General features: G+C 45.2%; 1 protein-coding gene across 1 annotated transcript in view; it reads left to right on the forward strand.

Moving 5' to 3' along the window:
* ZNF341 (zinc finger protein 341) overlaps positions 1-26,946 on the forward strand; it is a 47,156-nt gene that overhangs the window by 13,461 nt on the left and 6,749 nt on the right. Inside the window, 7 exon segments of the mRNA XM_014586122.2 lie at positions 58-253; positions 3,117-3,201; positions 3,291-3,484; positions 7,182-7,372; positions 11,642-11,850; positions 20,062-20,158; positions 22,206-22,338. Of these exon segments, the coding sequence (XP_014441608.2) occupies positions 58-253; positions 3,117-3,201; positions 3,291-3,484; positions 7,182-7,372; positions 11,642-11,850; positions 20,062-20,158; positions 22,206-22,338 (1,105 nt within the window).

Below are 26,946 nucleotides of genomic sequence, written 5' to 3' on the forward strand. Positions count from 1 at the left end.
GGCTGATTCTTGTCCTTCCCTCCCAGAGCTCTTTCTCTGACTGTGCTGTTCTTCCAGGTGCCAAGCCAGTGTGTGGAGGCTCCAGTATACCCTACCCCGCCAGTGTACAGTCCTGGCAAACAGGGCTTCAAACCAAAAGGACCAAACCCTGCTGCCCCCATGACAAGCGCCACTGGGAGCACGGTGCCCCCCTTCGAGTCTGCACCAACACTGAAGACCCGACGGGCTAAAGGCACCAGTGGACTTCCAGAAGGTAGGCCCCAGCCTGCCATGTGCATCTTTGTTCATACTGTCCTGTCCATGGGCTGCTTGGTTCTAGTCCTTTCTTTTATGATGGTTAGGATTAAGTTTGGTTGCCTGAAATAGAAAACAGAGTAACTCAGACTTCGAGATAATAGAATTTTCTTCTCTCCTGTGTAAAACAAGGCCAAAAACAGGCAATCTGGGGATTATGTCTCTGCATGGTCACCAGGCACCCAGGTTTCTCTTTTTTTTTTTAGAGAGATTTTTCCTATAGGACATGTGCACTCACCAGAGACAGAGAGAAAGTGAAAATCAGCCTCCAGGGGTTTGGAAACACTGTAATCCATCTCTTCTCCATTCTCCCCTCAAATTTTAGGTACACACACACATCCACCTGGCATAAGTTTCAAGCTACCGAGTCCAGGACTCAAACCATGATCCGCTACACAGGAGTCCAGTATGTTAACCACTATACCACCTGCAGGCCATGGTTTCTTTCTTTCTTTCTTTTTTTAAAAGATAGGTGCACTCAACTACTTGGGAGTCCAGCTACTTAACCATTACACCATCTGCTGGTCCTGCCCCGGTTTCTTTTTTAAAAAAATTGGGCTGGGTCCAGAAGTGGTGTGGTGCTTAAGGAGATGGACTCCCATGTGGCTGGCCATGATTCGAGTCCTGGACCCAGTGACTTGAAACATGTCAGGCTTATGTGTGTGCCCAAAATCCTGAGAGGAGAATGGAGGAGAAGGGATTGCAGTGTGGCCATCCTTCTAGGGGGATATTTCTCTCTTTCTGTTTCTCTGTCTGTCTGGTGAGCACATGTGTTCTATAGCAAAAATCTCTAAAAAAAGAAAAAAGAAAAAAAAATTGGGACCAGCAGGTGGCATGGGGTTTGGGGCGCTAGACTTCCACATAGCTGACAGCAGTTTGAGTCCTAGACTGGAGGCTTTTTTTCTCACTTTCCCTCTCTTTCTCTCTCTGGTGAGTGCACGTGCCCTATAGCAAATTTAAAAATAGCAATTATCATAATAATAAATAATTTAAGAAAATCACCGTAGGGTGTGAGAGGGACAGATAGAGGGAAAGTGAGAAAATACCCCTCCTGGGAGATAGTCATGCTGCAATTCCTTCTCCATTTGTCTTTTTTGAGATTTTGGGCATGTACATACATTCACATACATGTGCCCAGTATGTTTTCAAGTCACCAGGTCTGGGATTCACACTGCACAGTTGATCATAAGGAATCTAGCTGCCTTAACCACCATACCACTAGCTGGCCCACCCCTATTTATTTTGCCTTTCAGTTCTGTCATCCTTAGGGCGTGACTTCAGGGCAAGGTGCTTCATTGTCTAAGGTGCTCCTGAAGATCCAGTCAGTAATTTCACCTTCCAGGCAGCAAAAAGAAAGAAGGGAAGGATAGGGGAGTATTTCCCAGCTTCTAGAAATTCTACCTCATACTTTTTTTTTTTTTTAAAGAGAGATTTTTGCTATAGGGTGTGTTTGCTCGCCAGAGAGACAGAGAGAGACAGAGAGAAAAAAAGTAATCCCCCCCCCTGGGGGGGATGGCCACGCCGCAGTCTCTTCTCCTCCGTTCTCCTCTCGGGATCTTGGGCACACATGCACACTCACCTGGTGTGAGTTTAAATCGCCGGGTGTGAGTTTAAATTGCTGGGTCTGGGACACGAACCACAGTCAACAGCGTAGGAGTCCAGTGACGTCACCATGCCATTTGCTGGTCCCTCTATGTCATACTTTTACTTTAATCTGTTTGGTGAAGACTTAGTCACATGGCCGTACCTAGCTGCAAAAGAAACTGGGAAATTCCTCTTTTAGCTAGGAATATTGACATTCCCATTATGTAGGAGTTTGTGAGGAAAGAAGGAAGAAGAGGAGAGTGGATCTTAGGCAGGCAGTGGCAGTGTCTGCCACCCCCTTCGAGATGGGGTGGGAAGAGAAACTGAGTTTTTCAGGGACTTTCCAGCCAGCTGCTTCCTCCCTTCCTTCCACAAACGTGTTGCGCATCTGTGCACTTGGCCCAGTGTCAGACACTGGGGATCCAGTATCTTAGTCCATGATTTCTTCTGCTCACTGTTTTTTTTTTTTTCCCTCAATGTTTTATTTATTTCTTCTACAAGTGAGAAAGACACAGAAAGTCAGCTCCCCCAACTTGACCCCTATGGAGTAGTCCACCCCCAGCCTCAGCCAGTCCCAGATCTCAGGTACACATGTGCCTGGCCTACTCAGGGAGGTCTCCAGATGTAACCCTGAAAGTGCCCGGTGTGGGCCAGTGTCATGTTTTACACTGCACCACCATCCAGCCTCTCCTCGGAGTTTAATGGGACGGACAGACAGGGAATAACCATGTATTCATGTTGCTCTTGGAAGGAGATCAACAGTGGCTGGGGAGAGGTTGCAAAATGGTGCTACTTGTCCATCAGAGTAGAAGTATCCCAGTAGGTATCTGAGGGCCAGGCATTCCAGGCAGGGGGAATTGCAGGTGCAAAGGCCCAGAGGTGAGACCATGCTGAGGTCTTTCAAGGTCAGCAAGGGATCCATTGTAGCTGGATAAAAAGACTGTGAGGTTGGCATCAGTCAGAAGACCCAGGGCACTGTTGGCCATAGAGGGTCCATTTTATCCCAGGGATTTGTTCTGCCTTCTGAGCCATAGCATGTTCTGGGCATACCTCCCTGAGCACTGTGAGAAGCTCACCTGTGTCTCTCACCCCACCTGTGCATGGTGTAGACTTTCCTGCAACCAGTGGGCTATCTGGCCCCAGGTCCAGGGGATGGATGGCTGAAGGTTGACCTTTGTAACCTTAGCTGTGCCCCAGCCTCAGTGTACATCTTCTCCCACTTTGTCTTTCACCTGCAGGGAAGCCAAAGGCTCAGAAGCTCAAGTGCTCGTACTGTGACAAATCATTCACCAAAAACTTCGATCTGCAGCAGCACATCCGAAGGTACATGGGGATAGTGCCTGGGGGCCATGAGCTCCTGGGCTGAGGCCTTGTCTCCATCTCCCCATCCCTAATGAGCCTTGTCTCCACAGCCACACCGGTGAGAAACCCTTCCAGTGCATTGCGTGCGGCCGTGCCTTTGCCCAGAAATCTAACGTCAAGAAACACATGCAGACCCACAAGGTGTGGCCTCCAGGTCGCAGTGGTGGCACTGTCTCTCGCAACTCTGTGACTGTCCAAGTCATGGCTCTGAACCCCAGTAGGCAGGAAGATGAGGAAAACACAGGTGGGTAGAAGTCACGAAATGCTGCTCTCCCCGTGCTCTTCCTCTGGTGCTTTGCAGAGTTTGTTGCTAACTGTGTGATCTTGGGCAACCTCCTTGTCCTCTCTGGTTTCAGTCTACTTTATAAAATAAGGCAGAGGGTAAAAGGAAGGATGAGAAATACATGATATGTGTGGCATTAATCTAATACTGACATCACTAATCAATCACCTACATTTATTTGTTTGTTTATATTTTGCTAAGCCTGAATCTAATCTATTTTTAATAAATTGCTCCAAGCAGTCACTCTTGTTGATCAGGAGTTGAAATCTATTTGATCTCCATGGGCAGCTGGTCTCCAAAGTCCCTTACACATTATGGAATTCTCAAGTCATCACTTGTCCCTAAGCTAATGATCCTGTCCCTGTTAGTGGTTTAGTTCCTCTCCTGTATGAGAGTTCAAGATTTACTAGGTCTAGAATTATACTATCCAACAGAAACATAGTATGAGTGGGTCTTGCAGATGGCATAGTGGTTATATTGCTGGACTCCCATGTAGTCAACCCTGGTTTGAGTCCTGGACCTGGTGGCTTAAAATTCACACCAGGCACATGTGCATGCATGCCTAAATCCCAATAAGAGAATGGAGGAGAAGGGATTGGGTGTGGCCATCCCCCTGGGGGATGATTTCTTACTTTCTGTCTCTCTGACTCTGTCTCTTCAGCAAGCACACATGCCCTATAGTAAAAATCTCTCTCTAAAAAAAAGAAAAATAATATAGTATGAGTAACATTTGTCATTTAAAATCTCCTCATAACTACATTAAAAATAATTTAAGGGGCCAGCAGGTGATGTAGTGGTTAAGGCACTGGATACTCCCACATGGCCGACCATAGTTTGAGTCCTGGACCTGGTGGTTTGCTTTCTCACTTTCCCTCTCTCTCTGGTCAAAATAAAACAAATGAATTAATAGATAAAATTAAATAAGTAATTTTTTAAAAAAAAAATTTGAAAAGGGGCCAGCAGGAGAGTGGTGGTTAAGGATGCTAGACTCCCACAAGGCCGATTGTGGTTCAAGTCCTGGGCCTGGTAGCTTGCTTTCTCCCTTTCTCTCTCTTGCTCTCTCACTCTGTCCCTCTCTGGTCAAATTAAAAAATAAATTAATTAATAAAGTTAAATAAAATAATTCAAAAAGGGCCCAGCAGGTGGCATGGTGGTTAGGGAGCTGGACACTCCCACATGGCCAACCATGGTTTGAGTCTTGGACCTGGTGGCTCACTTTCTCATGTTCCTCTCTCTCCCTGTCTCTTTGTGTCTCTCTCTGGTAGAATTAAAATAAATGAATGAAAAAGTAAAATTAAAAAAAATTAATGTGAAATATAAAATTAATTTTAATATATTTTAACTAACCAAATATATTAATATTATCATTTTAACATGTAATATAAGGAAATTATTAATGAGATATTTAACTTTTTGTTTTAAAGTTTTTAAAAAGAATTATTTAATTTAACTTTATTTCCTTATTTTAATTTGACCAGAGAAGGACAGGATGAGAGAGAGTGAGAGAGGGAAAATGAGAAAGCAAGCTGCCAGGTCCAAGACTTGAACCACAGTCAGCCATGTGGAAGTCTAGCACCCTTAACCACCACACCACCTGCCGGGCCCTGTTTTAAATTTTTGAAATCTAGCATGTGTTTATATTTACAGCATCTCTGGACTTGGACCAATCGCATGTATCTTAACTTTATTTATTTATTTATTTATTTTAATTTGACCAGAGAGGGACAGAGTGAGAGAGGGAGAGGTGGAAAATGAGAAAGCAAGCTGCCAGGTCCGGGACTCAAACTGTGGTTGGCCATGTGGGAGTGTCCAGCTCCCTTAACCACCATGCCACCTGCCAGCCCCCAAAATAACAGGCTGTATTTTTTTTAATCTAATTTTTTTTTAGAATTATTTTAACATTTTTTAAAAATTAATTTTAATTTTGACCAGAGAGGGATAGAATAAGAGAGAAAGAGAGAGCAAGTTAGAAAGCAAACTGCCATGTCTGGGACTTGAACTGCAGTTGGCTATGTGGCAGTCCAGTGCCCTTAATCACCACACCATCTTCAGGCCCCTCACATTTCTTTTCTGAGCTCACAGGAGAGAGACAGACGGTGAGAGAGAGGGAAAACACCTCTGTGGTGAATAATCTACTATTATTCCATCTCCATCTCCTTCCTTTTGGGATTTTAGGCATGCACACACATGTGCCCAGCATGTTTCTCAAGCCGCTGGGTCCAGGACTTGATCATGTGTTTGACTATGTGAAATCCAGCCACCTTAACCACCACACCACAGGTTGGCCCTTAATCACATCTTTTATTTATTTTTTTTAAGTTAGAATGACGGGGGCAGCAGGTAACATGGTAGCTAAGGCAGCTGGACTCCCACGTGGCTGACCATGTTTCGAGTCCTGTACCTGGCAGCTTGCTTTCTCACTTTCCTTCTCTCTGTCTCCCTCTGGTCAACTTCAAAATAAAATAAAATAAAATAAAATAAAATAAAAATAATGACAATGAATAAAATTTTTTAAAAAGAATAAAGTTAGAATGACTTTTTAAAAAAATTACTTTATTTTAAAAAAATTATTTTAACTTTATTTATTTATTCAATTTTAATTTGACCTGATAGTGACAGAGCAAGAATGAGAGTGAGAGAAAGGAAAAGTGAGAAAGCAAGCTGCCAGGTTCGGGACTCAAACTGTAGTCGGCCATATGGGAGTCCAGCTACGTTAACCACCATGCCACCTGCTGGCCCCAACACATCTTAAGTTCTCAGTACCCACATGTGCCCATAAGCCCCTACTCTAGACACTGTAGAGCCAGAGCCTGAGCTTTTCCTATGTCCCCAGGCTGAGCAATGCCAGCCACATGCTGGCTAATGAAGTGAGGATTTTGTTTGGCAAATGACATGTTGGCCACTTCATGTTGGAACAGTCCTACTGTGTGCCTTCTGAGTTCTTGTGAGCTCCTCAGAAAAGAACCCAAAACTCCTACAGGCGTAGCACCAAAGGTTCAACCATTTAGCAAACATTTATGGAGACCAAGCCACTAGGCCTATTGAGGTGAGGTCAGAAGTCCTCGATGTCAAGGAAAGTGAGGAACAGTCTAGTGATGGAAGAACAATGAAACAGATGATTATAATTAGAACAGGGGTCTGGGTGGGAGCCAGCAAAGTGACATGGTGGTTAAGGCGCTGGACTCTCACGTGACTGACTGTGGTTTGAGTCCTGGACCTGGTGGCTTGCTTTCTTACTTTCCCACTCTCTCTCTGGTCAAATTTTTTAAAAATGATGATAATAAAGTTAAGTAAATAATTCTTAAAAAGAGAAAAAAAGAACAGGGGGCTGGGGAGGCCTGTGAGTACAGCTAGGAGTATTGTTCAGAATTGTTAACAACCATGGGGAGGTCTACAGTGTCTGAGTGGAAGGCCAGGAAGGGGAGTCTTGAGGCAATAGCCATTTCTCAATCAGAATGTAAATGTTTCATTTAACACCTGGAATGGCTGTATCAGCACCTTCAGTACCGTCGCCAACACCAAGCACATAGTAGGTGGTGGGGTAAACACAGAGGAGCACACAGTAGGTGTTCTGTGACTCCTTCCTGCATGGCACGGCTCCTGGTCCTGACTCTTCCTCACCTTCTCAAGTGTCTCCCATCCCTGGCTTCTTCCACAGGGTTAGGCCAGACCCTGTCGAGTTCACCACAGCCCCAGTCCTTGCCCACGGCAGGTGAGGATGACGGGGACAAGCTGGAGACCAAGCAGGTGGTCCTCATCGATAGCTCCTACCTGTGCCAGTTCTGCCCCAACAAGTTCAGCACCTACTTCCAGCTCAAGTCCCACATGACACAGCACAAGAATGAGCAGGTAGGTGGGGGAGGAGCAGCAGCAGGCCGCAACTATCCTAGTCACGACCTTTGGTTGGGGTGCGGGTCCTTAATGCTGCCTGGAAGGGGAGGGACAACTTTCCCACAGCTCTGACTTTTTCCTTAGGATAGATCCTAGCAGGAGGATTGATGAAGTGAAATTAGGTTACCCTTTGGGCAAATCACAGAAAACTTTGATTCAAACTGTCTTGAACAGTTAGGAATGTTGTCATCTCCCAGCACAAGAGGCCTGAGACGACAACTGACTTGACCCAGCATCAGGGTTGTCTTTCTAGTCCTGTCAGGGTGTGGCTTTGTCCTCTACTGATGGCTTGACATATGCTTCTAGGATACTGGTCACTTTTTTCAAGCTGCCAGGGTCAAGACTCAAACCACAGTCAGCTATGTGGGATTCAGCTTCCCTAAACCACCAGGCCCTGGGACCCAATGTTGGTCACTCTTTCTAGGCAACAATCCAGATATTATGCATGAGCAAAAAGGGGTTATTTATTTATTTTTGAGAGAGATTTTTGCTATAAGGCACACAGCTCTCCTAAGAGCAAGACAGAAGCAAGAAATCACCCTTAGGGTTTATGGCCATGCCGCAGTCCCTTCTCCTCCATTCTCTGGGGATTTTAGGCATACATGCCTGGCACGAGTTTCAAGCTGCCAGGTCCAGGACTTGAACCACAGTCGACCATGTGGGAGTCTAACACCTTACCCACTATGTTACCTGCTGGTCCCTTCTGTATCTTTTTTTTTTTAAAGAATTATTTTATTTAACTTTATTTATTATTTATTCATTTGTTTATTTCAATTTGACCAGAGAGGGACGAGAGAGAGAGAGAGATAGAAAGTGAGAAAGCAAGCTGCCAGGTCCAGGACTCAAACCATGGTCGGCCAGCACCTTTAACCACCACGCCACCTGCCAGCCCCTTCTGCATCTTTTTTTAAGAGCAAGGGCATTTTCCTAGAAGCACTCCATAGATCTCTCATTGACAGAGCCAGTGCACGAGCTCTCTCAGAATGCATTGTTAAACACAGATGATTGAAAACTGGCCTAAGGGTTAGGCTTTTTGTTTTTTGTTTTCTCACATCAGAAGTCCAGGGGGCCATCCTGTGACCTGCTGGTTAAGATGGCCAGATTATGTGGTTTGAGTCCCAGACTCAGAGATTTGAAAAACACACTAGGTGTGCCCAAAATCCCAAAGAAGGGAGCTATGGAGAAGGGATTTCAGCATGACTCCTTATGGGAGTGATTTCTCTCTCTCTCTCTTCAGTGAGCACACATCCCTCTTACAAATTAAAAAAAGAAAATAATGATAGTTTTTGTTTTTTAAATTGGCTATAAGGTGTGTGTGCTTGCTAGGGAGACAGAGAGAGAAAAAAAAGAAAAAAGGAAAAGTGAGAAAGCACTTCCCAGGAGGACAGCCATGCCACAATCCCTTCTCCATTCTCCACTAGGGATTTTGACACACACACACACACACACACACACACACATCCAGCGTGTTTTTCAAGCCACCAGGCCCAGGACTTAAACCAAGCAGTTGGCCATGTGGGATTCATCTGCCTTAACCACTATGCCACCAGCTGGCTCAATGATAATAACAGTTTTTAAAAAAGAAGTCCAGGACTGGCTCCATGGCCTGCTGTTTGAAGCAGCTGGATGGCCAAGTGTGTGATTAGAGCCCCAGTCCCCGTGGCTTGAGGAACATGCTGAGCATATGTATGCATGTGCCCAAAATTCCAAAAGAAGGGAGGGATGGGTGGGAAGGGATTGCAGTGTGACAATTGCCCATTGGGGAGTGCTTTTTCCTCTCCCTCTCTGTCTCTCTATTCCTTTCTGGTAAATACCATGCACCCTCCAGCCAAAACCAAAAACAAGTCCCTAAGTAAGCAGTGCTGGGCTTGTATAGCAGGTCGGGTATGTCATTGTGGACTCAAGCGTCTGGGTTTCTTCTCTGACATTCTTAGCTTGTGGCATTCATCCTCAAGGTTGCAAGGAGGCTGCTATACTTCCACCTGTCACATTTATATCTCAATCAGGACAAAGGCAAAAAGCAAGAGGCATTTCTTCTAGGAACCTTTTGCCTTTTTGTTCTGGGAGTGGTGCCATCCCCAAGACTACTGCCTATGTATCATTGGCAAGAAGGGAGTCACATGGCTGACATGCAAGGCAGGGAAACTGAGAGAGCAAACATTTTATTTATTTTTTAATTATTTAATTTTATTCATTCATTCATTTATTTTAATCTGACCAGGGAAACACACACACACACAGGGGGGAAAGAGAGAGAGAGAGAAAGAGAGAGAGAGGGAAAAAGAGAGAGAGAGAAAGAGAAAGTGAGAAAGGAAGCCATCATGTCTGGGACTTGAACCGTGATTGGCCATGTGGGAATGTCCAGCACCTTAACCACCACGCCACCTGCTGGTCCCAAGAGCAAGTATTTTAATCAGGCATGTTGCCACCCTAGGCAAATCAGGGTCTATCTACTTTGTTAGGAAGGAGGAGCGTGTGATGCTGTGTGGGCAACCAGGAACGTGAACTACTCACCAAAGGATAATATTCAAAATGTTAAAAACGTAATTCACCTACAAGTGAGACTGAACATGAGTCACAAGTTTCCTGAACTCATTAATGAGGGAACTGGAAGGATGACAGAGGAATGCTAACAGGGATAGCAGACTGGTCTCTACACTCATCTGTAACCATCAGGGATAGGGTGTATTGAATCAGAGTGCCAAGGTAGATACAAATCCAGTCAGTGTCCTGCAGGGCAACAGGCCAACCTTGACCTTTGGGGTTATCTTCTCTATCTGACAAAAATTACTTACATCAGATGATTTTCTTTTTTCTTTTAACTTTATTTATTTATTTACTTATTTATTTTAATTTGACCAGAGAGGATCAGAGTGGGAGAGAGGTGAAGTGAGAAAGCAAGCTACCAGGTCCGGGACTTGAACCACAGTAGGCCATGTGGGAGTCCAGCGCCCTCAACCATCACGCCACCTGCTAGCCCCTCATCAGATCATTTTTTGCAAGTTAATATTTAATAGTCAGGGCTGGCAGGTGGCGTGGTGGTTAGGATGCTGGACTTCCACGTGGCTGACTACGTTTGCCTCCCAAACCTGGCAGCTTGAAAATCACAGCAGGCATGTATGTGTGCATGCCTGCCCAAAATCCTAGGAGGAAAATGAAAGAGAAGGGATTACAGTGTGGCCATCCCCCTGGGAGAGTGACTTCTCACCGTCTCTCTCTTTTTCTCTCTCTCTTGTGAGCACAGGTACACTATGGCAAGAAATAAACAAAAAATTAACGGTAGAAGCAGGGTCCTGATCCACAGTAAATAGTCAAAACTAGCCATGTCCCCAGAGAGTGAGATGACCCATGACAGGCTTGCTAGACAGCAGTTCTTGAAATGAAGTCCCCGGCCCAGCAACCTCAGCATCATGTGGTTATTCTTTGTTCAGAATGCTCAGATTTAGGCCCAAGTCAGATGCTGAGCTACATGACCTGGAGGATGGCTCCCAGCAATCTGCAATCTGATGCCTGCTCGGGCATGAGAGCCACCACTCCAGTATGACATTGAAAGGACCTGCTGTCACTTTTCCCTGTATTTCTAGGTCAATGATACTTTTTATAAATACAAGTTGACTTTGAAAAATATGCAGAAAAAATAGAATTTATCATTTTATTTCAGTGTAAAAAATAATTGAAATCTATGCAGAATTTTTTTTCATAATATGCATTTTCCATGAGCTCTTTGTTTTGTTTTGTTTGTTTGTTTGTTTGTTTAGTTTGCTATAGGTTATGTGTGCTTGCTGGGAGAAATAGAAGGAGAGAAAGTGAGGAAGCATCCTCCCCACCCAAGGGGATGGCTATGCTGCAATCCCTTCTCCTCCATTCTCCTCTCAGACTTTTGGGCACACATGCACACATTCCCAGTGTGTTTTTCAAGCGACTGGGTCGAGGACTCAAACCACATAGTCGGCCTATGGGATCTAGCCATCTTAACCTCCATACCACCTGCTGGCTCTCCATGAACTCTTTGAAGACCCTTAATAAATCCAGGCCTCACAGAACCTCTGGGAAGGGTAATGGGGCCACCGAGACTGGTTGAAAAGAGAGAACCCTTATCAGTATCTGGGGAGCAGGGGACCAGTGATCAAGCCATTCCCAGCAATATCTAAGGCCAGTGCCACAGGGAAGAGGCAGGCTTACGGACAGCTCCCTGACTTCTCTTACATGCCTGGCATCTTCCCCCAGGTTTACAAGTGTGTGGTCAAAAGCTGTGCCCAGACATTCCCGAAGCTTGACACGTTTCTGGAGCACATCAAGAGCCACCAGGAGGAGCTGAGCTACCGCTGCCACTTGTGTGGCAAGGACTTCCCCTCACTGTATGACCTGGGCGTGCATCAGTACTCCCACAGCCTCCTGCCTCAGCACAGCCCCAAGAAGGACAGCGCTGTCTACAAGTATGTGCCCTTGCACTTCCCGGGAGGGAGGGAGAAAGCACCCTCCAATGGGGACTGGTCACGCTGCAGTCCCTTCTCCATTTCCTGGTTGGATGGACAGCAGGCCGCAAGCCTAGGATCTGCAGCCTTGGTGGTTCTGACTGCTCAGGACCAGTGAGACACCTCGAAGGGGAAACCAAGGCTCTGGACTGCAGTCCAACATGGCAAAATGGGCTTGGGCACTGTAGGGGGAAAGACTCTGGCTCTCCTTATATCATTCTTCAATTTGGCAGGCATTTATCCTAAAACAAACAAAAAAAAGCTTTAGGAAGGGAAACCAATATTTTCTCATGCGTGGGAAAAAAAGGTTAAATTGTTTTTCCGTACCAAAAAATTATGAAAATGTTTTGTCTCATAATCTATAAAATTTAAGTTATCATCAAAATTCCTTCATTCTTAGAATGAAAAAGAATGAGCAAGAACATGTTTGAAAGCAAAAAATCATAAAAATAAGTTGTTTTAGAATTGGTCAAATTGGGAGCTGGTAGGTGGCATGGTGGTTAAGTATGCCAGACTCCCACATGGCTGACCATGGTTCAAGTCCTGGACCTGGTGGCTTGCTTTCTCACTTTCCCTCTCTCTCTCTCTCTTGTTCTGTCCCTCTCTGGTCAAGTTAAAAATGAATGAATGAATAAATAAATAAATAAATAAATAAAGTTAAATAACATAATTCTTTTTTAAAACACTATTTTATTTAACTTTTATTTATACATTTTATCATTATTTATTTCAGTTTGACCAAAAGGAATAGAATGAGACAGAGAGTAAGAGAGAAAGTGAGAAAGCAAGCTGCCAGGTCCAGGACTTGAATAGTGATCCACCAAGTGGGAGTCCAGCATCCCTAACCATCATGCCACCTGCTGGCCCCCAATAAAATAATTCTTTAAAAAAAAAGGAATTGGTAAAATTTTGGTACAAGTTGAAGCTAAATGCTGATTCCTTTTTTGCACTTTTTAATTTTTTAAAGAATTAACTTTATTTATTAAATTAATTTTATTTACTTTAATTTGACCAGAGACATATGACATATATATATATACACACACACATATATATATATATATATATACACTTGTTGGTCCCTCTTTTTTCACTTTAAAAAAAAATTTGCCTTGGGACCAGCAGTTAGAGTAATGGCTATGTCGCTGGACTCCCATGTAGTTGACCGTGGTTCGAGTCCCGGACCTGGTGGCTTAAACTCACGCTGGGCGCGTGTGTATGCCTGCGTGCGTGTGTGCCCAATATCCCGGGAGGAGAATGGAGGAGAAGGGATTGCGGTGTGGCCATCCCCCCTGGGGGGTGATTTCTTACTTTCTGTCTCTCTGTCTCTCTCTCTCTGTCTTTTCTGGCGAGCGCACACGCCCTATAGCAAAAAACTCTCAAAAAAAATTTTTTTTTGCCAGAGGATGCTTGCACTCACAGGAGAGAGATGGGGGTGAGGAGGTTAGAGAGCACCTCCCGTGAGGGATAGTCACTCTGCAATCCCTTCTCCATTTCTCCCTCCTTCCAATATCCATTCTCCTCTTGGGATTTTTGGGCACTCACACACATTCGCCTGGTGTGAGTTTTAAGTCACTAGGTCTGGGACTCTAACTGCGGTCAACTACGTGGGAATCCAGCAATGTAACCATTACACCTTCTGCTGGTCTCCCCATTATGTTTCTTCTTTATTTTTTTAAAGAATTACTTTATTTAATTTTATTTATTTATTTAAATTTGACCAGAGAGTGACAGAATGAGAGTGAGAAAGAGGAAAAGTGCGAAGGCAAGCCACCAGGTCCAGGTCTTGAACCGCAACCAGCCATGTGGGAGTCCAGCACACCATCTGCCGGCCCCTCCCCAGTATGTTTCTCAAGCCACTGAGTCCAGGACTCGAACTGTGCAGTCATCCACCTTAACCACTATTCTTAGGATGAATAAGGCATGAATGAAGTGTAGATTTAACCTGGGATAATTTTTTTCTAATAATCCTTTACATCACTTTAGTCTTCCATTATGGCCATAAAGAGAGTCCCTTAGGCAAAAAATGATGAGGTGCTCCCTCAGCTTTGCCACATGTTCCTAATTCTTAGATTTTCAAATCATTCTCTTTGGAACAATCAATCCTGTGATCACCCTTGCTGCATTTCTCTCCCTCGATTGTTTTCCCCCTGCTAGGCCCTCCCTTGTTGCTAGTGTTGCCTGTAGATAATCATGACTTCATGGAATCCTGCATTTTTGCCCTGTGATCATTTGCTGGGTATTTGCTCCATACCCCAGGGAGCAGCTGCCTCCCAAAGCCAAGCAGTGCCTGAGAATAGGTGGTTGTGAAAGTGGAAGGAGAGGAGCCCTGTTTGTCCGGGACTTGGTCCAGTTCATTAGTGAATGTTGTTTTCAGTGTATTTATTTATTTATTCTATGAGAGGAGGAGACCGAGAGGTTGTATCCCTAACAAGATCTTTATGCTGTGATCCCATGCCCAGCGTGGTCTCCCCAGTGTGGAGTGTTGTATAAAAAAAAGTGTGGAGTGTTGTATGCCTGCTGCGTCACTGTGACTGACTCCTCAGTGAATATTTTCATGTTACGATGGCTTTTACTTTTCTGTACAAACATACCTGCAGGGACTTAGCTGATGATTCTGTTACTGGATTCTCCTGTAACTCCTGGGTCAGGTTTCTGGGGTTTAGAGATAAGCAAAGACAGACCTTGAGATTAGAATGCATGGCTGCTCAGAGAGACGGGTGTGTAAACAAATGCTTACCACACACTGTGATAAAATGCTATGGTATATGTTCGTATAGGGTGTAGAGGTATCACACCTGGCAGAGTAGAGAAGCTGTCCCAGAAGCAGTGACATCTGAGCAAGGCCTTGGAGAACGAGTAGGAGTTTGCCACGTAGACAATGCGTGGAATGGAGTCCATTCCGAGCAGGAGGACCAACAAGGATAGAGATGCAAAATACCGTAGCAAGTGGTTTAGAATGACTCTTGGTAGAGTGGAAGCAGAAGTTCAGATGGGACCTGTGGGAGAAAGGGGGGCCAGGGTATGAAGAGCCATATAGAAACCAGAAATGCTTTGAGGGGTTGGTAGAGAGTGGGATTCAAGAAATGGAGTGTAGGGCAGAGAGACTGGGAAATGGGACCAGAGAGGCAGGGAATCCAGGCAGCTTTGGATAGCCAAGGAACAGGTGCCTAGGTAGCAATAAATAATTCCATTTGTACCCAGGGGGATTTTCTTTTGTTTTTGCCCTTCCAGTCTGGACCATCTGTGAGTTTCTGGGCTGTGTGGCTCTTTGGAGGGAGAGTCCATGTAAAGGGCTGGAGTACCTACTGTGTGTTTGTCCAGCTCTGACTTAGGGACATTGAGTGCTGCCGTCCTGGGAGATAGGTGATGTTCTCTCCATTTTGAAGATGAGGACATGGGTCAGAGAAGAGGCCTGCTCACCACAGTAACATCAGCACACAACCGGGACTCGGACTGTCTGAAGTCTTGTAAATTCCACAGCTCTGGTCCTAGCATTTGCAGGCCGAGAGTTGAGCCCAGTGCTGATGACCCAGGGTAGGTCTCTTGCAGGATCAGAGAGGCCCTTTGTAGATGTTGGAGCTGCTGTCCTGGCCCTGTGAAAGTAAGGCCTTCGGAGATGGGTCCCCATCTGGATGGCCTGATGGTACATGGTAACAGTAAGGGCTCTAGAACCACCTGCCTGTGCTCCAATCCCATCCTCACTGCAAATGCAATGGATGACTTTGGGCAAGGTATTCAGCCACTCTGGGCCTCGGTTTCCTCATCTGTGATATGGAGATCATGACGGTGCCTACCCTATTGGAATATTTCTAAGGATCAAGAAAGATTGGGACCAGCGGATGGCATAATGGTTACATCACTAGACTCCCAATGTAGTCAACTGTGGTTCCAGTCCTGGACCTGGCAGCTTGAAACTCACACCGGGCCCATGTGTGTGAGTGCCCCAAATCACAAGAGGAGAATGGAGGAGAGGGGATTGCAGCATGGCCGCAACCCCCGGGGAGCGATTTCTTACCTTCTGTCTCTCTGTCTCTCTCTGTCTCTCCAGTGAGTGTATGTACCCTATAGCAAAAATCCCTAAAAAAAAAAAAAAAAGATGAAGCATAGGCACACAGATATGGTGTCTGGAGCATAGTAAATATGATTGCTATAATTACTATCCTCTCCTCTTCTCTGCTCTGCTCTGCTCTTCTCTTCTCTTCTCTTTTTTCAGATGGGACCTGCGGGAGAAAGTTTTATTATGGGCATGTATACTCTCCAGAGAGAGAGAGAGAGGGAACGTAAGAAATCACCCTCAGGTTAGGGGATGACCATGTCACAATCCCTTCTCCTCCAGTCTTTTTGGGATTTGGGGCCCATGCACATAAACCCAGTGTGATTGTCAAGCCACCAGGTCCGGGACTCAAGCCGTGCAGTTGACCACGTGGGATCCAGCACCTTAACCTCCATGCCACCTGCTAGCTCACAATTATTGTTCTTATCTTATATAGATGTAGATTTGGCTGCAAGTAATAGAAACCCCTAACAATAGTCTAAACAAGGCGAGAACCTGTGGCTCTCTCGCAGTAATGTTTGTGCTGGTTTGGTAGCTTCATCAGGGGTCCAGCCCTGTTCTAGGTTGCCATGTTCTTCCCTGTGAGCCACATGCCCTTGGACAGCCTATGGGAACCACCCCAAACCTCTGAAGTGAACCTCATAAATAATAACAGAAAATTTCCATTTATGTCCTTCAGCCAGATTTTTCCAACTATTAATGTTTTACCACATTTGCTTTTTCATATTCCGAAGTATTTGAGAGTACTTTGCAAACATGTACCCCTTTGCCCTGTCTCTTCATTATGTATGTTCTAAAAACAGGGATGACCTCTTATTAAGCACAGAATAGCTATCAAAATCAGGAAGTTAACAAGCTCACAGTTCTGTTATCTAATCTACAGGCCTTATTCAAAGTTATCCAGTTGTTCCAATAACATCCTTTATAGAAAAAGAGAAAAATGTTTTTCTGGCCTAGAGTCTACCCCAGGATCACACATTGCATTCCATTGTTGCATCTTTGTAGTCTCCTTGAAGCCAGAAAGCTTCTGAGTTCTGCCGTTGTCTTTCATGACCTTGATAGCTTCGAAGAGTACAGACGAGGTATTGAGTAGAATGGCCTCGGTTTGAGTGTGCTCTTACCTTGGGACCAGGTCCAGGAGCATACTGGCAGGAACATCATGAGCGATACGGTGTCCTTCCCTGTGTACCAGATCAGGGTATGTGTGACGCCGATGTGCCCATTCTGTTGCCCTTTCCTTGGGTGAATTAAGGTGATGTTTCTGGCAGGGAGCTTTTGCTAAATTACCTCTCACACGAGCCTATGCCTTCTCCCCACTGAAGCCTGTGAGATTCTGTCCTCCCCTACCCCACCAGCTGGTTAGGTCTCTGCCCTCTTGGTACCTCTCTTTTCACCCCACACCTCTTCTTTCTTGCCATCTGAAGGCATTTTCAGAATGTGGCCTGAGGGGGCCCCTTGGGCCTGCTGCAGGTGCAAGCTGCCTGGAGTTTCCCACGGTGGTATGGGTGTACAGAATGACAAGGCCCACATTTCTGTTTTTCATGTGACCTACCTGCCCACCTACCCTGACATTCCTCACTGTATCTCATAAATGAGCCCATTTGCAGGCAGGTATTTTCATGGTGGGAAGATGGTAGCATCTGCATTCTTTTTTAGAGTTTATTTATTTATTTATTTATTTATTTATTTTGCTGTAAGGCATGTGCTAGAGAGAAGCAGAGACAGTGAGAGGGAAAGTGAGAAATCATTTGCCATGCCACAATCCTTTCTTCTCTACTCTCCTAGAACTGTGGGCATGCACACACACACTCCTGGTGTGATTTTCAAGCCGCCGAGTCCAGAACTTGAACTATGATTGACCAGGTGGGAGTCCAGCACCTTAACCACCTGCTGGCCCCTATTTTTTCTTCCTTTTAAATTTATTTATTTATTTCTTCCATGAGAAAGAGAGACAGACAGAGAGACAGCCACCTCCAACAGGGTCCTCACACCCCAACCCACCCTTTATCTCAGCCAGCCCAGATCATGGGTATGTGCACGTGTGCCTGGCTTGCTCCGGGAAGTCCTGGGCATGATTCAGAAACTGTCCCATGTGGGTCCAGTTGCATTACCATTAAAGTACTGCCTGGCCCCTGAAAGCTTCTTTTGAAGGTATGTTATCCATAATGGTATTAAGAATAAAGACTGTTGGGACCAGCAGGTGATGTGGTGGTTAAGGCGCTGGACTCCCACATGACTGACCACAGTTTGAGTCCTGGACCTGGTGGCTTTCTTTCTCACTTTCTGTCTCTCTCTGGTCAAATTTAAAATGATAGTAATAATAAATAAAATTAATAAATCTAAAAACAAAATAAAGACTGTGTTTATAGTGCTTTGTGGTTAGTGCACTCTTTGGCACGGTTGTGTCCTTCAACTCTATGATAGTCTTAAGATGAACATTTAGGATTCTACTCCATCTTATGGATGGGGAAACAGAGTCGGTGAAGGGAAGAAGCCCGGCCTGAGTCCCTGTCTGATTCTTTCATGTAGCAGATTCTCACTGATGCTCAGAGTATATTGTGATAGGAAAGATGGTCTCTGTAGCAGGGACTACTTGCTATTGGAAGAGACAAATAATAACCAAGTAAAGAAATAATTCCAGTGCTTACTTCAGTAGCACATCTTCAAAAAATAAAATATACCTGGAGACATACCAGGGAGTTCCTGGGGGAGGACAGTGAGAGGGCAGCTTAAGACAGGGTAGTCAGGGAAGGCCTCTCTGAGGGGGTGGCATTTGTACTAAGTCATGAAGAATGAAAAAGCATTGCCCAGGGAGAACTTGAGGAAAAGTGTCCCAGGTAACAGAAACAGTAAGGGTTCAGTTCCTTTGAGGTAGGAATGAACTTACTATGTTCCGGTTACATCAAAGAGACCAGGGTTGGGGCTGGCAGGTGGCATGATGGTTAAGGGCACTGGACTCCCACGTGGCTGACCATGGTTCAAGCCCAGACCTGGTGTCTTGCTTTCTTACTTTCCCTCTCTCTCTCGCTCTCACTCTGTTCCTCTCTGTTCAAATGAAAATAAATAAATAAAGCTAAATAAAATAGTTTTTTTTTTAAAAAGAGGCCAGGGTGGCTGGTGCAGAGAAAGTTAGGTGGGGAGTAGAGAAAGATGGAATCTGAAGAGTGGGAGTGGGTCAGACCAGTAAGGCCATGTTGGCCAAGGTGGGGGGTTTTAAGCAACAGTGTGTCACAATCTGATTTTCACTTTTAAAGGCTCCTTCTGGCTGCCCTGTGGAGAATGGACTACAGGGGGCAGCGTGGGGTCAAGGAGGCCAATGAAGAGTCTACTGCACATGTCTGAGTGGGGGACGATGACAGTTCAGAGGGGGACAGAGGCAATAGCAAATGAGAAGAGTGTGCAGATAGGAGAAGGAGTGAAATACAACCAGCCTTCCATATTTGTGGGGGTTTGTATCAGCAGATTCAACCAATTTTGAAAAAAGGATTGGTTCTTTTTATGCTGAAATGTACTGCTTTTTCTTATTCTTATTTCCTAAACAGGCTGATATGTCTTCTTTTTTTTGAGAGAGAGATTTTTGCTATAAGGTGTGTGTACTCACAGGGGAGACAGAGAGAAACATAGAGACAGAAAGCAAGAAATCTCACCCCCTAGTGGGGATGGCTATGCCACAATCCTTTGTCCATTCTCCTCTCAGGATTTTGGGCATGCACACACATGCACTCTGTATTTTAAGTTGCTGGGTCCAGGACTCGAACTGCATGGGAGTCCAATGATGCAACCATTATGCCATCTGCTGGTCCTCTTATTTCCTAAACAATAGAGTTAATAACCATTATTTATATATCATTTGCATCATATTAGGTAGTTTAAGGTAGAGATGATTCAGGAAGATGCTCACAGGTTCTGTGCAAATACTGTTCCATTTCATGTAAGGGACTTGTGCACCTGTGGACTTTGCTATCCATAGGCTGTCCTGGAACTGACTCCCTCCAGAGATTCTGAGTGATAGCTATAGAGGAGTTTGCCTCCTAACACTGGACCTGGAAGGGTGGGCGGGAGTGGGAGAGTTGTACTTTCGGAATCTCTTCTCTCACTACCTTCTTCCCACTTAGGTGTGTCAAATGTGTCAACAAATATTCCACCCCGGAAGCCCTGGAGCATCACCTGCAGACCGCCACCCACAACTTCCCCTGCCCACACTGCCAGAAGGTACGTGCTGCTGCCCTCTTTCCCAAGACCTGGGCTGTCATCATGGGGCGTCAGGACATGCCAGCAGAGGAGGGGCTGAGTGTCTGAGCAGTGGCCTCCCCGCTTCCTTATAAATTATAATCTTTATTATAATTGATTCTTCTTTTCAGCGACTCTGGAAGCCCATACCAAAGCCTGATTCTCAGACCATCTTATCCAGGGGGCGTTCCAATTTCCAGTTGTCTCAGAATGTCACCATTTCATAAAAGTTGGTTGAATCCGATCCATAGATTGCAACTGATAGATGCAACAGAAGTTTCTATTAATCTGTTGGTTCCCTCCAACATGGCTCCTTTCTTCCTCTCTTAATTTATTTGTTGGAGAAACTGGACCATTGGTCCTATAGAGCTTCCCTCTGTCTCAATTTGCAGATTGCTCCCCCTGGTGTGCTTAATTTGTCTCTTCACTCTACTCATTTTCTTACGACCTTCCATGGGTAGATTTTGCAGGACAGCCTTGGTTTCATTTTGGCCTCATTCTAGATGTTTCTATTTATATAGCCTAGTTTAGGGCTTTGGAATTTGTAGTCTAAGTGAAAGGTGGCATACGTTGAGCAACAGACATGTGCAAGAATGGACTCGTTTGTACCCTAGGAGGTAGGTGTAATATTACTATCCCCCTTTTACGGTTGGAGAAACCAAGGCATGAGAAAGTCACTAAGCTAGGAAATAAGGAGCTAATAGGTAGTTGAACAGTAGGATCTGTACCCTTGACCACTTTTCCTTTTCTTTTTTAAAGAAGTTTTTGCGTTAGGGTGCATGGTGCATGTGCTTGCTGGAGAGAGAGAGAGACAGACACAGTGAGAGGGAAAGTGAGAAATCACCCCTCAGGGGCAATGGCCATGTCACAATCCCTTCTCCTCTATTCTCCTCCCAGGATCTTGAGCATGCACACACACGTGTCCGATGTGAGTTTCAAGCCACCGGGTCTGGGACTCAAACCACAATCGGCCACGTGGGAGTCCAGTGATATAACTGGCCTACATCTGTAGGCCCCCCTCTCCTGACCACTTTTCTGCCAAATGCGTGTCTTTCCTAAATTTGCCCGTGTTAGAAAGAGATTTTAGGATCTATGCTTTCTGGCTTTTTATTGCCTTTTCATTCATTTCTTTAGTTAGTTATTTTTTTGTTGTTCATTCTTTTACTTATTAGTCATTTGACTCAGACCTTGTGCTGGGAATGAAAGCTCCTCTGTAACTTCACGAAGCTCCCCTAAGGGGAGGCTGTAATTCAGTGGGTTAAATGCTGACTTAATGTGGGCAGAGGGAGCTGGCCCTGTGGCCTAGTGATTAAGGGAGCTGGATCCCCTGACCATGGTGTTTAATCCCATCCCTTGCAGCTTATAAAAGGATGTTGGGTACATGAGCATGCATACCCCAAGTCCCCCAGGATGGAGAAATGGAGAAGAAGGGATTGTGGCATGACTACGCCCCATCGATGTGTGCTTTTACCCTTCCCTGAAGTGTGCTTTCTGGGGAACACACATAGTCTCTGGGAATTAAAAAAATGTGGGTGGAGGGCACATGTGTGAGTGTCCAAGCTCTGATAGTTTGGAGAATGAGAGGATGGGATCACAGCATGACCAGGCCCTGTGGAGGGGGCTTCTCTCTCTCTCCCTCTCTGTCTGTCACATGGATGCACACATATTCTATCATGAATAAAAAGGGGGAGCGGACATTCAAGGGTGGAATTTGCCTTGTCTGACTGTCACTTGGGGGTCCAGGAAGGTTTCACAGAAGCAGTGACACCTAAGTTGAGTCTTGAAGGATGAGTAGGAGTTTGTCAGACTAAGAAAGAAAGGTCCTCTGGGTAGCAGAAAGCATAACTGAGGCAGCAGCTCGGACCTGGCACATTTTGGCTGGCTCGTGGGTGAATAGCAGGAGCCTTGGCCCTTGGCAGGCAGAGGAAGTTCCGAAAAGCTGGAAATGAGGGGCCCCTGAGCTCATAAGGTGGTGAGGGAGGAGGACCTTGTGGAGTCAGACCTGAAGCCCACTCTCCCATTCCCCCAGGTATTTCCTTGTGAACGCTACCTGCGACGTCACCTGCCCACCCACGGCAGCGGGGGCAGGTTCAAGTGCCAGGTGTGCAAGAAGTTCTTCCGGAGGGAACACTACCTCAAACTGCATGCTCACATCCACTCAGGTGGGTACCCTGCCCGCCACCAACTCTGCCCAGCTCCCGCCACCCTCTCCTCATGCCCTTCTCTGCCCCTTTCCCATTCCTTTCTCTCTCTTCCCATCTCCTGCCTGAACACCTGCTCTCCTGCCTTCACTCATGAACGAGGGGTTGTCACAAACGCTGGAGTAGACATGACCCTCTGGAGACTGGGGGGTAAGGGGCTCGATCACTCTGGGTCCCTGGGGAGGGAACACTGCTCTCACTACTAAATTACTACCCAAACCTGGATGAAATCCTCTCTTTTTGGTTCCCCTGGTCAAAAACATTGATATTTTAATTTTTTTTAATCTTGAAATGGTTTTTATGAGTTAAACATTTTTTTTTGGGGGGGGGTTTGCTATAGGGCACATGCGCTCGCCAGAAAGACAGAGAGAGACAGAGAGACAAAAAGCGAGAAATCACCACCCCAGGGGGGATGGCCACACTGCAATCCCTTCTCCTTTCTCCTCTCGGGATCTTGGGCATACATGCACACGCACCCAGTGTGAGTTTAAGCCACCAGGTCCGGGACTCGAACTGTGGTCATCTACATGGGAGTCCAGTGACGTAGCCATTACACTAACTGCTGGTCCTGAGTTAAACATTTTTTAAGAATTATTTTATTTTATTCATTGTTTCTATGTTTATTTTATATATATATTTTTTGAGAGGTTTTTACTATAGAGCGCATGCGCTCTTCAGAAAGACAGAGGGAGACAGAGAGACAGAAAGCAAGAAATCACCCCCCAGGGGGGATGGCCATGACACAATCCATTCTCCTCCATTCTCTCGGGAACTTGGGCATGCACGCACACATGCGCGGCATGAGTTTAAGCCACTGGGTCTGGGATTTGAACTGTGGTCAACCACGTGGGACATTGGATTCGAGCGACTTAGCCGTTACGCCAACTTCTGGTCTCTTATTTTATATATATATGTATTTTAAAGTTGACCAGAGAGAGAGAAAGTGAGAAAGCAAGTTGCCAGATTTAGGACTCGAACCATGGTCAGCCATGTGTGAGTACAACCGTCTTAACCCCCACGCCACCTATTGACGCCCTGAGTTTAAATTTTAAAAGATTTATTAATTTAATTAAATTAATTATTATTATTACTGTTATATTTTTAAGTTAGCTATAGGGCACATGTGCTCATGAGAGAGAAAGAGAGAGAGAGAGAAAGTGGGAAATCAAGCCTCAGGCCCAGGACTTGAACCGTGGTCAGCCATGTGGGAGTTTGGCACCTTAACCACCATACCACCTGCTGGACTCCCTGAGTTAAATTTTTTGTTAAATTTTATTTATCATTATCATTATTATTATTATTAAGAATTACTTTATTTAACTTTATTCATTTATTTATTTAATTTGACCAGAGAGGAACAGAATGAGGGAGAGAGAAGGGGGAAGTGAGAAAGCAAGCTGCCAGGTCCAGGACTCAACCACGGTTGGCCATGTGGAAGTTCAGCGTCCTTAACCACCATGCCACCTGCTGGCCCCTCATTATTATTATTTTTAAATTGCTACAGGGCACTCATGCTTACCAGAGAGAGACAGAGTGGTTGAGAGAGAGAGAGGGAGGAAAAATGAGAAAACAAGCTGCCAGGTCCAGGACTTAAACTGCAACTGACTATGTGGAAATCCAGTGCCTTAACCACTATGCCACTTGTTGGCCCCCTTCTGATAATTCTTGGTAACATTTTTTTTTTTCTCAAAAGTTAATTTCATTGTAAGAGCACAGTGTATAACAGAGGTAACATACAGGGACCAGCAGACGGTATAATGGTTATGTTGCTGGACTCCCACATAGTCAGTCACAGTTCATGTCCGGATCTGGCAGCTTAAAAAACCACACTGGACTCGTGCACATGTGCCGAAGATCCTAAGAGGAGAATGGAGGAGAAGGGATTGCAGCGTGGCTATCCCTCCTGGGGGTGATTGCTCCCTTTCTGTGTGCCTTTGTCTTTCCAGTGAGCACACACACCCTCGGGGCTGGCAGGTGGCATGGTGGTTAAGGTGGCTGGACTCCCTTGGGACCAACAGATGGCGTAATGGCTGCGTCGCTGGACTCCCACATAGTTGATCGCAGTTCCAGTCCCAGACCTGGTGGTTTAAACTCACACCGGGCACTGTGCATTAGTGCCCAGATTCCTAAAAGGATAATGGAGGAGAAAGGATTGTGGCGTGGCCACCCCCTCAGGGGGTGATTTCTTGCTTTCTATGTCTCTGTCTCTCTGTTTTTCTGGTGAGTGCATACACCCTATAGCAAAAACCTCTTAAAAAAAAAAAGGTGACTGGGCTCCCATATGGCTGACTGCAGTTTGAGTCCCAGAGTGGTAGCAGCTTGCTTTTTTGCTTTTTCACTTTCCTTCTGTCTCTTTGCTCCTCTCTGGTCAACTTCAAAAAAAAAAAAAAAAAAAAAAGAACAATGAATAAAATTAAATAAAATAATTCTTTTAAAAAATCGCTCTCAAAAATAAATGCAGGTAATTTACAAGATACAATATACATATTAATCCACTGTTTATGTTATCAGGGAGGCTTCTGGTTGAAGGTTGGCTATTAGTACTTAAGTTTGGGGGAATCAAAGGTTATCTGCGGGGCCAGCAGGTGGCATGATGGCTAGGGTGCTAGATTTTCACATGACTGACCCTAGTTTGAGTCCTGGACCTGGTGGCTTTCTCTCTCTCTCTCTCTCTTTCTGTCTCTCTCTCACACACGTGCCCTATAGCAAAATTAAAAAGTAATTAATTAATTTTTAAAAATTATCTGTGAGGGACAGCAGGTGGTGCAGAGGTTAAGGTAGTTGGATCTCACATGGCCAACTGCAGGGTTGAATCCCAGATGCGGTGGCTTGAAAAACACGCTGGGAGAGAGCAAGTGGTGTGATGGTTAAGGTGCTGGACTCCCAAATGGCCGACTGTGGTTCGAATCCTGGACCTGGTGGCTTGCTTTCTCACTTTTCCTCGCCTTGTCTCTGCTCAAATTAAATAATAATAATAAATTAAATTAAATTAAATAATTCTTTAAAACAAAAAAAAAAAGAAAGGGAAACATGCTGGGTACGTATGTGTGCATGCCCAAAATCCAAGAGGAGAATGAATAAGAGATTGCAGCATAGCCATGCCGCCAGACGGTGATTTCTCGCCTCCCCCCCATCTCTAGCAAGCACATGCACTTTTTTTTTTTAAGAATTTTTTTTAACTTTATTTATTATCTATCTATCTATTTATTTATTTTAATTTGACCCGAAAAGCAAGGAATCACCCCTGGAAGGATGGCCATAGTCACTTCTCCTCCACTCTCTTCTTGGAATTTTGGGCACATGCACATAAGTGCACAGCACGTTTTTTAAGCCTCTAGCTCCAGGACTCGAACACTGAAGTCAGCTGTGTGGGATCCAGCCACCTAAACCAACATGCCACTTGGCCGGCCTGTTATCGATAGATTTTTGAGCGCATGAGACGTTGGCACTCAGAACTCTCATGTTGTTCAAGTGTTACCTACATATACAAACACGTGGCTAGGGCTTTCAAGGTGTGGAGATTGCATTTTGTGTCCTAACAAAGTGGGACTGTGTTAAGTTGTTCTACAGGTTTGTCTTCTCCCTAGCAGTATGTCCAGGAGAACTTTCCAATCAGGAAAAACAGATTGACTTGAATCTTTTTAATGATGAAGGGCATTTCACTGTAAGGACAAGAGTTTCTGTAATCAACTGGGTTGTCATTTTTTATTTTTGAAGAATTATTGGGACCAGCAGTTAGCATAATGGCTATGTTGCTGAATTCCCATGTAGTCGACTGTGATTCGAGTCCCGGACCCGGTGGCTTAAACTCACCCGGGTGCGTGTACATGTGTGCCCAAGATCCCGAGAGGAGAATGGAGGAGAAGGGATTGTGGAGTGGCCATTCCCCCGGGGGGTGATTTTTTCACTTTCTGTCTCTCTGTCTCTCTCTGTCTTTCTGACGAGTGCACGTGCCCTATAGCAAAAACCTCTCCAAAGGAAAAAATAAAAATTATTTTGGGGGGGTAAGCAGGTGGTGTGGTATTTAAGGGAACTGGACTCCCATATGTCTGACTGTGGTTCGAGTCCTGGACCTATCAGCTTGCTTTCTCATCCTCCCCCACCCCCTCTCTCACTCTGTCCCTCTCTGGTCAAATTTAAATAAATAAAGTTAAATAAAATAATTCCTTTAAAAAAAGAATTATTTTTTTAATTTAACTTTATTTATTTAGTTATTTATTTAAATTTGACCAGAGAGAGAAACAGAAAGTGAGCAAGCAAGCTTCTGGGTCCAGGACTTGAACCGTGGTTGGCCATATTGGAATCCAGTGCCCTTAATCACCATGCCTTCTGCCCGCCCCTGGGTTGACACTTTTTTAAAGTGTTTTATTCATGCGAGAGGGAGGACAGAGAGGAAATAATGGCAGGGGATTTAAATAGCCCAGGAAGAGCCCTTTTTCAAAGGGCAGATTGGAACTCTACAGGGACCTTACAGGCCTTGAGTTCTGTGGGCTCCTCAGGTGACCACTGACACCCATTGGGTAAAACCTGCCCTTCCTGCCCTCCCCCCAGAATGGGTTTGGGAGTTCT

Source organism: Tupaia chinensis, unplaced genomic scaffold (assembly GCF_000334495.1).
Source record: "Tupaia chinensis unplaced genomic scaffold, TupChi_1.0 Scaffold000115_1, whole genome shotgun sequence".
Lineage (NCBI taxonomy): Eukaryota > Metazoa > Chordata > Mammalia > Scandentia > Tupaiidae > Tupaia > Tupaia belangeri.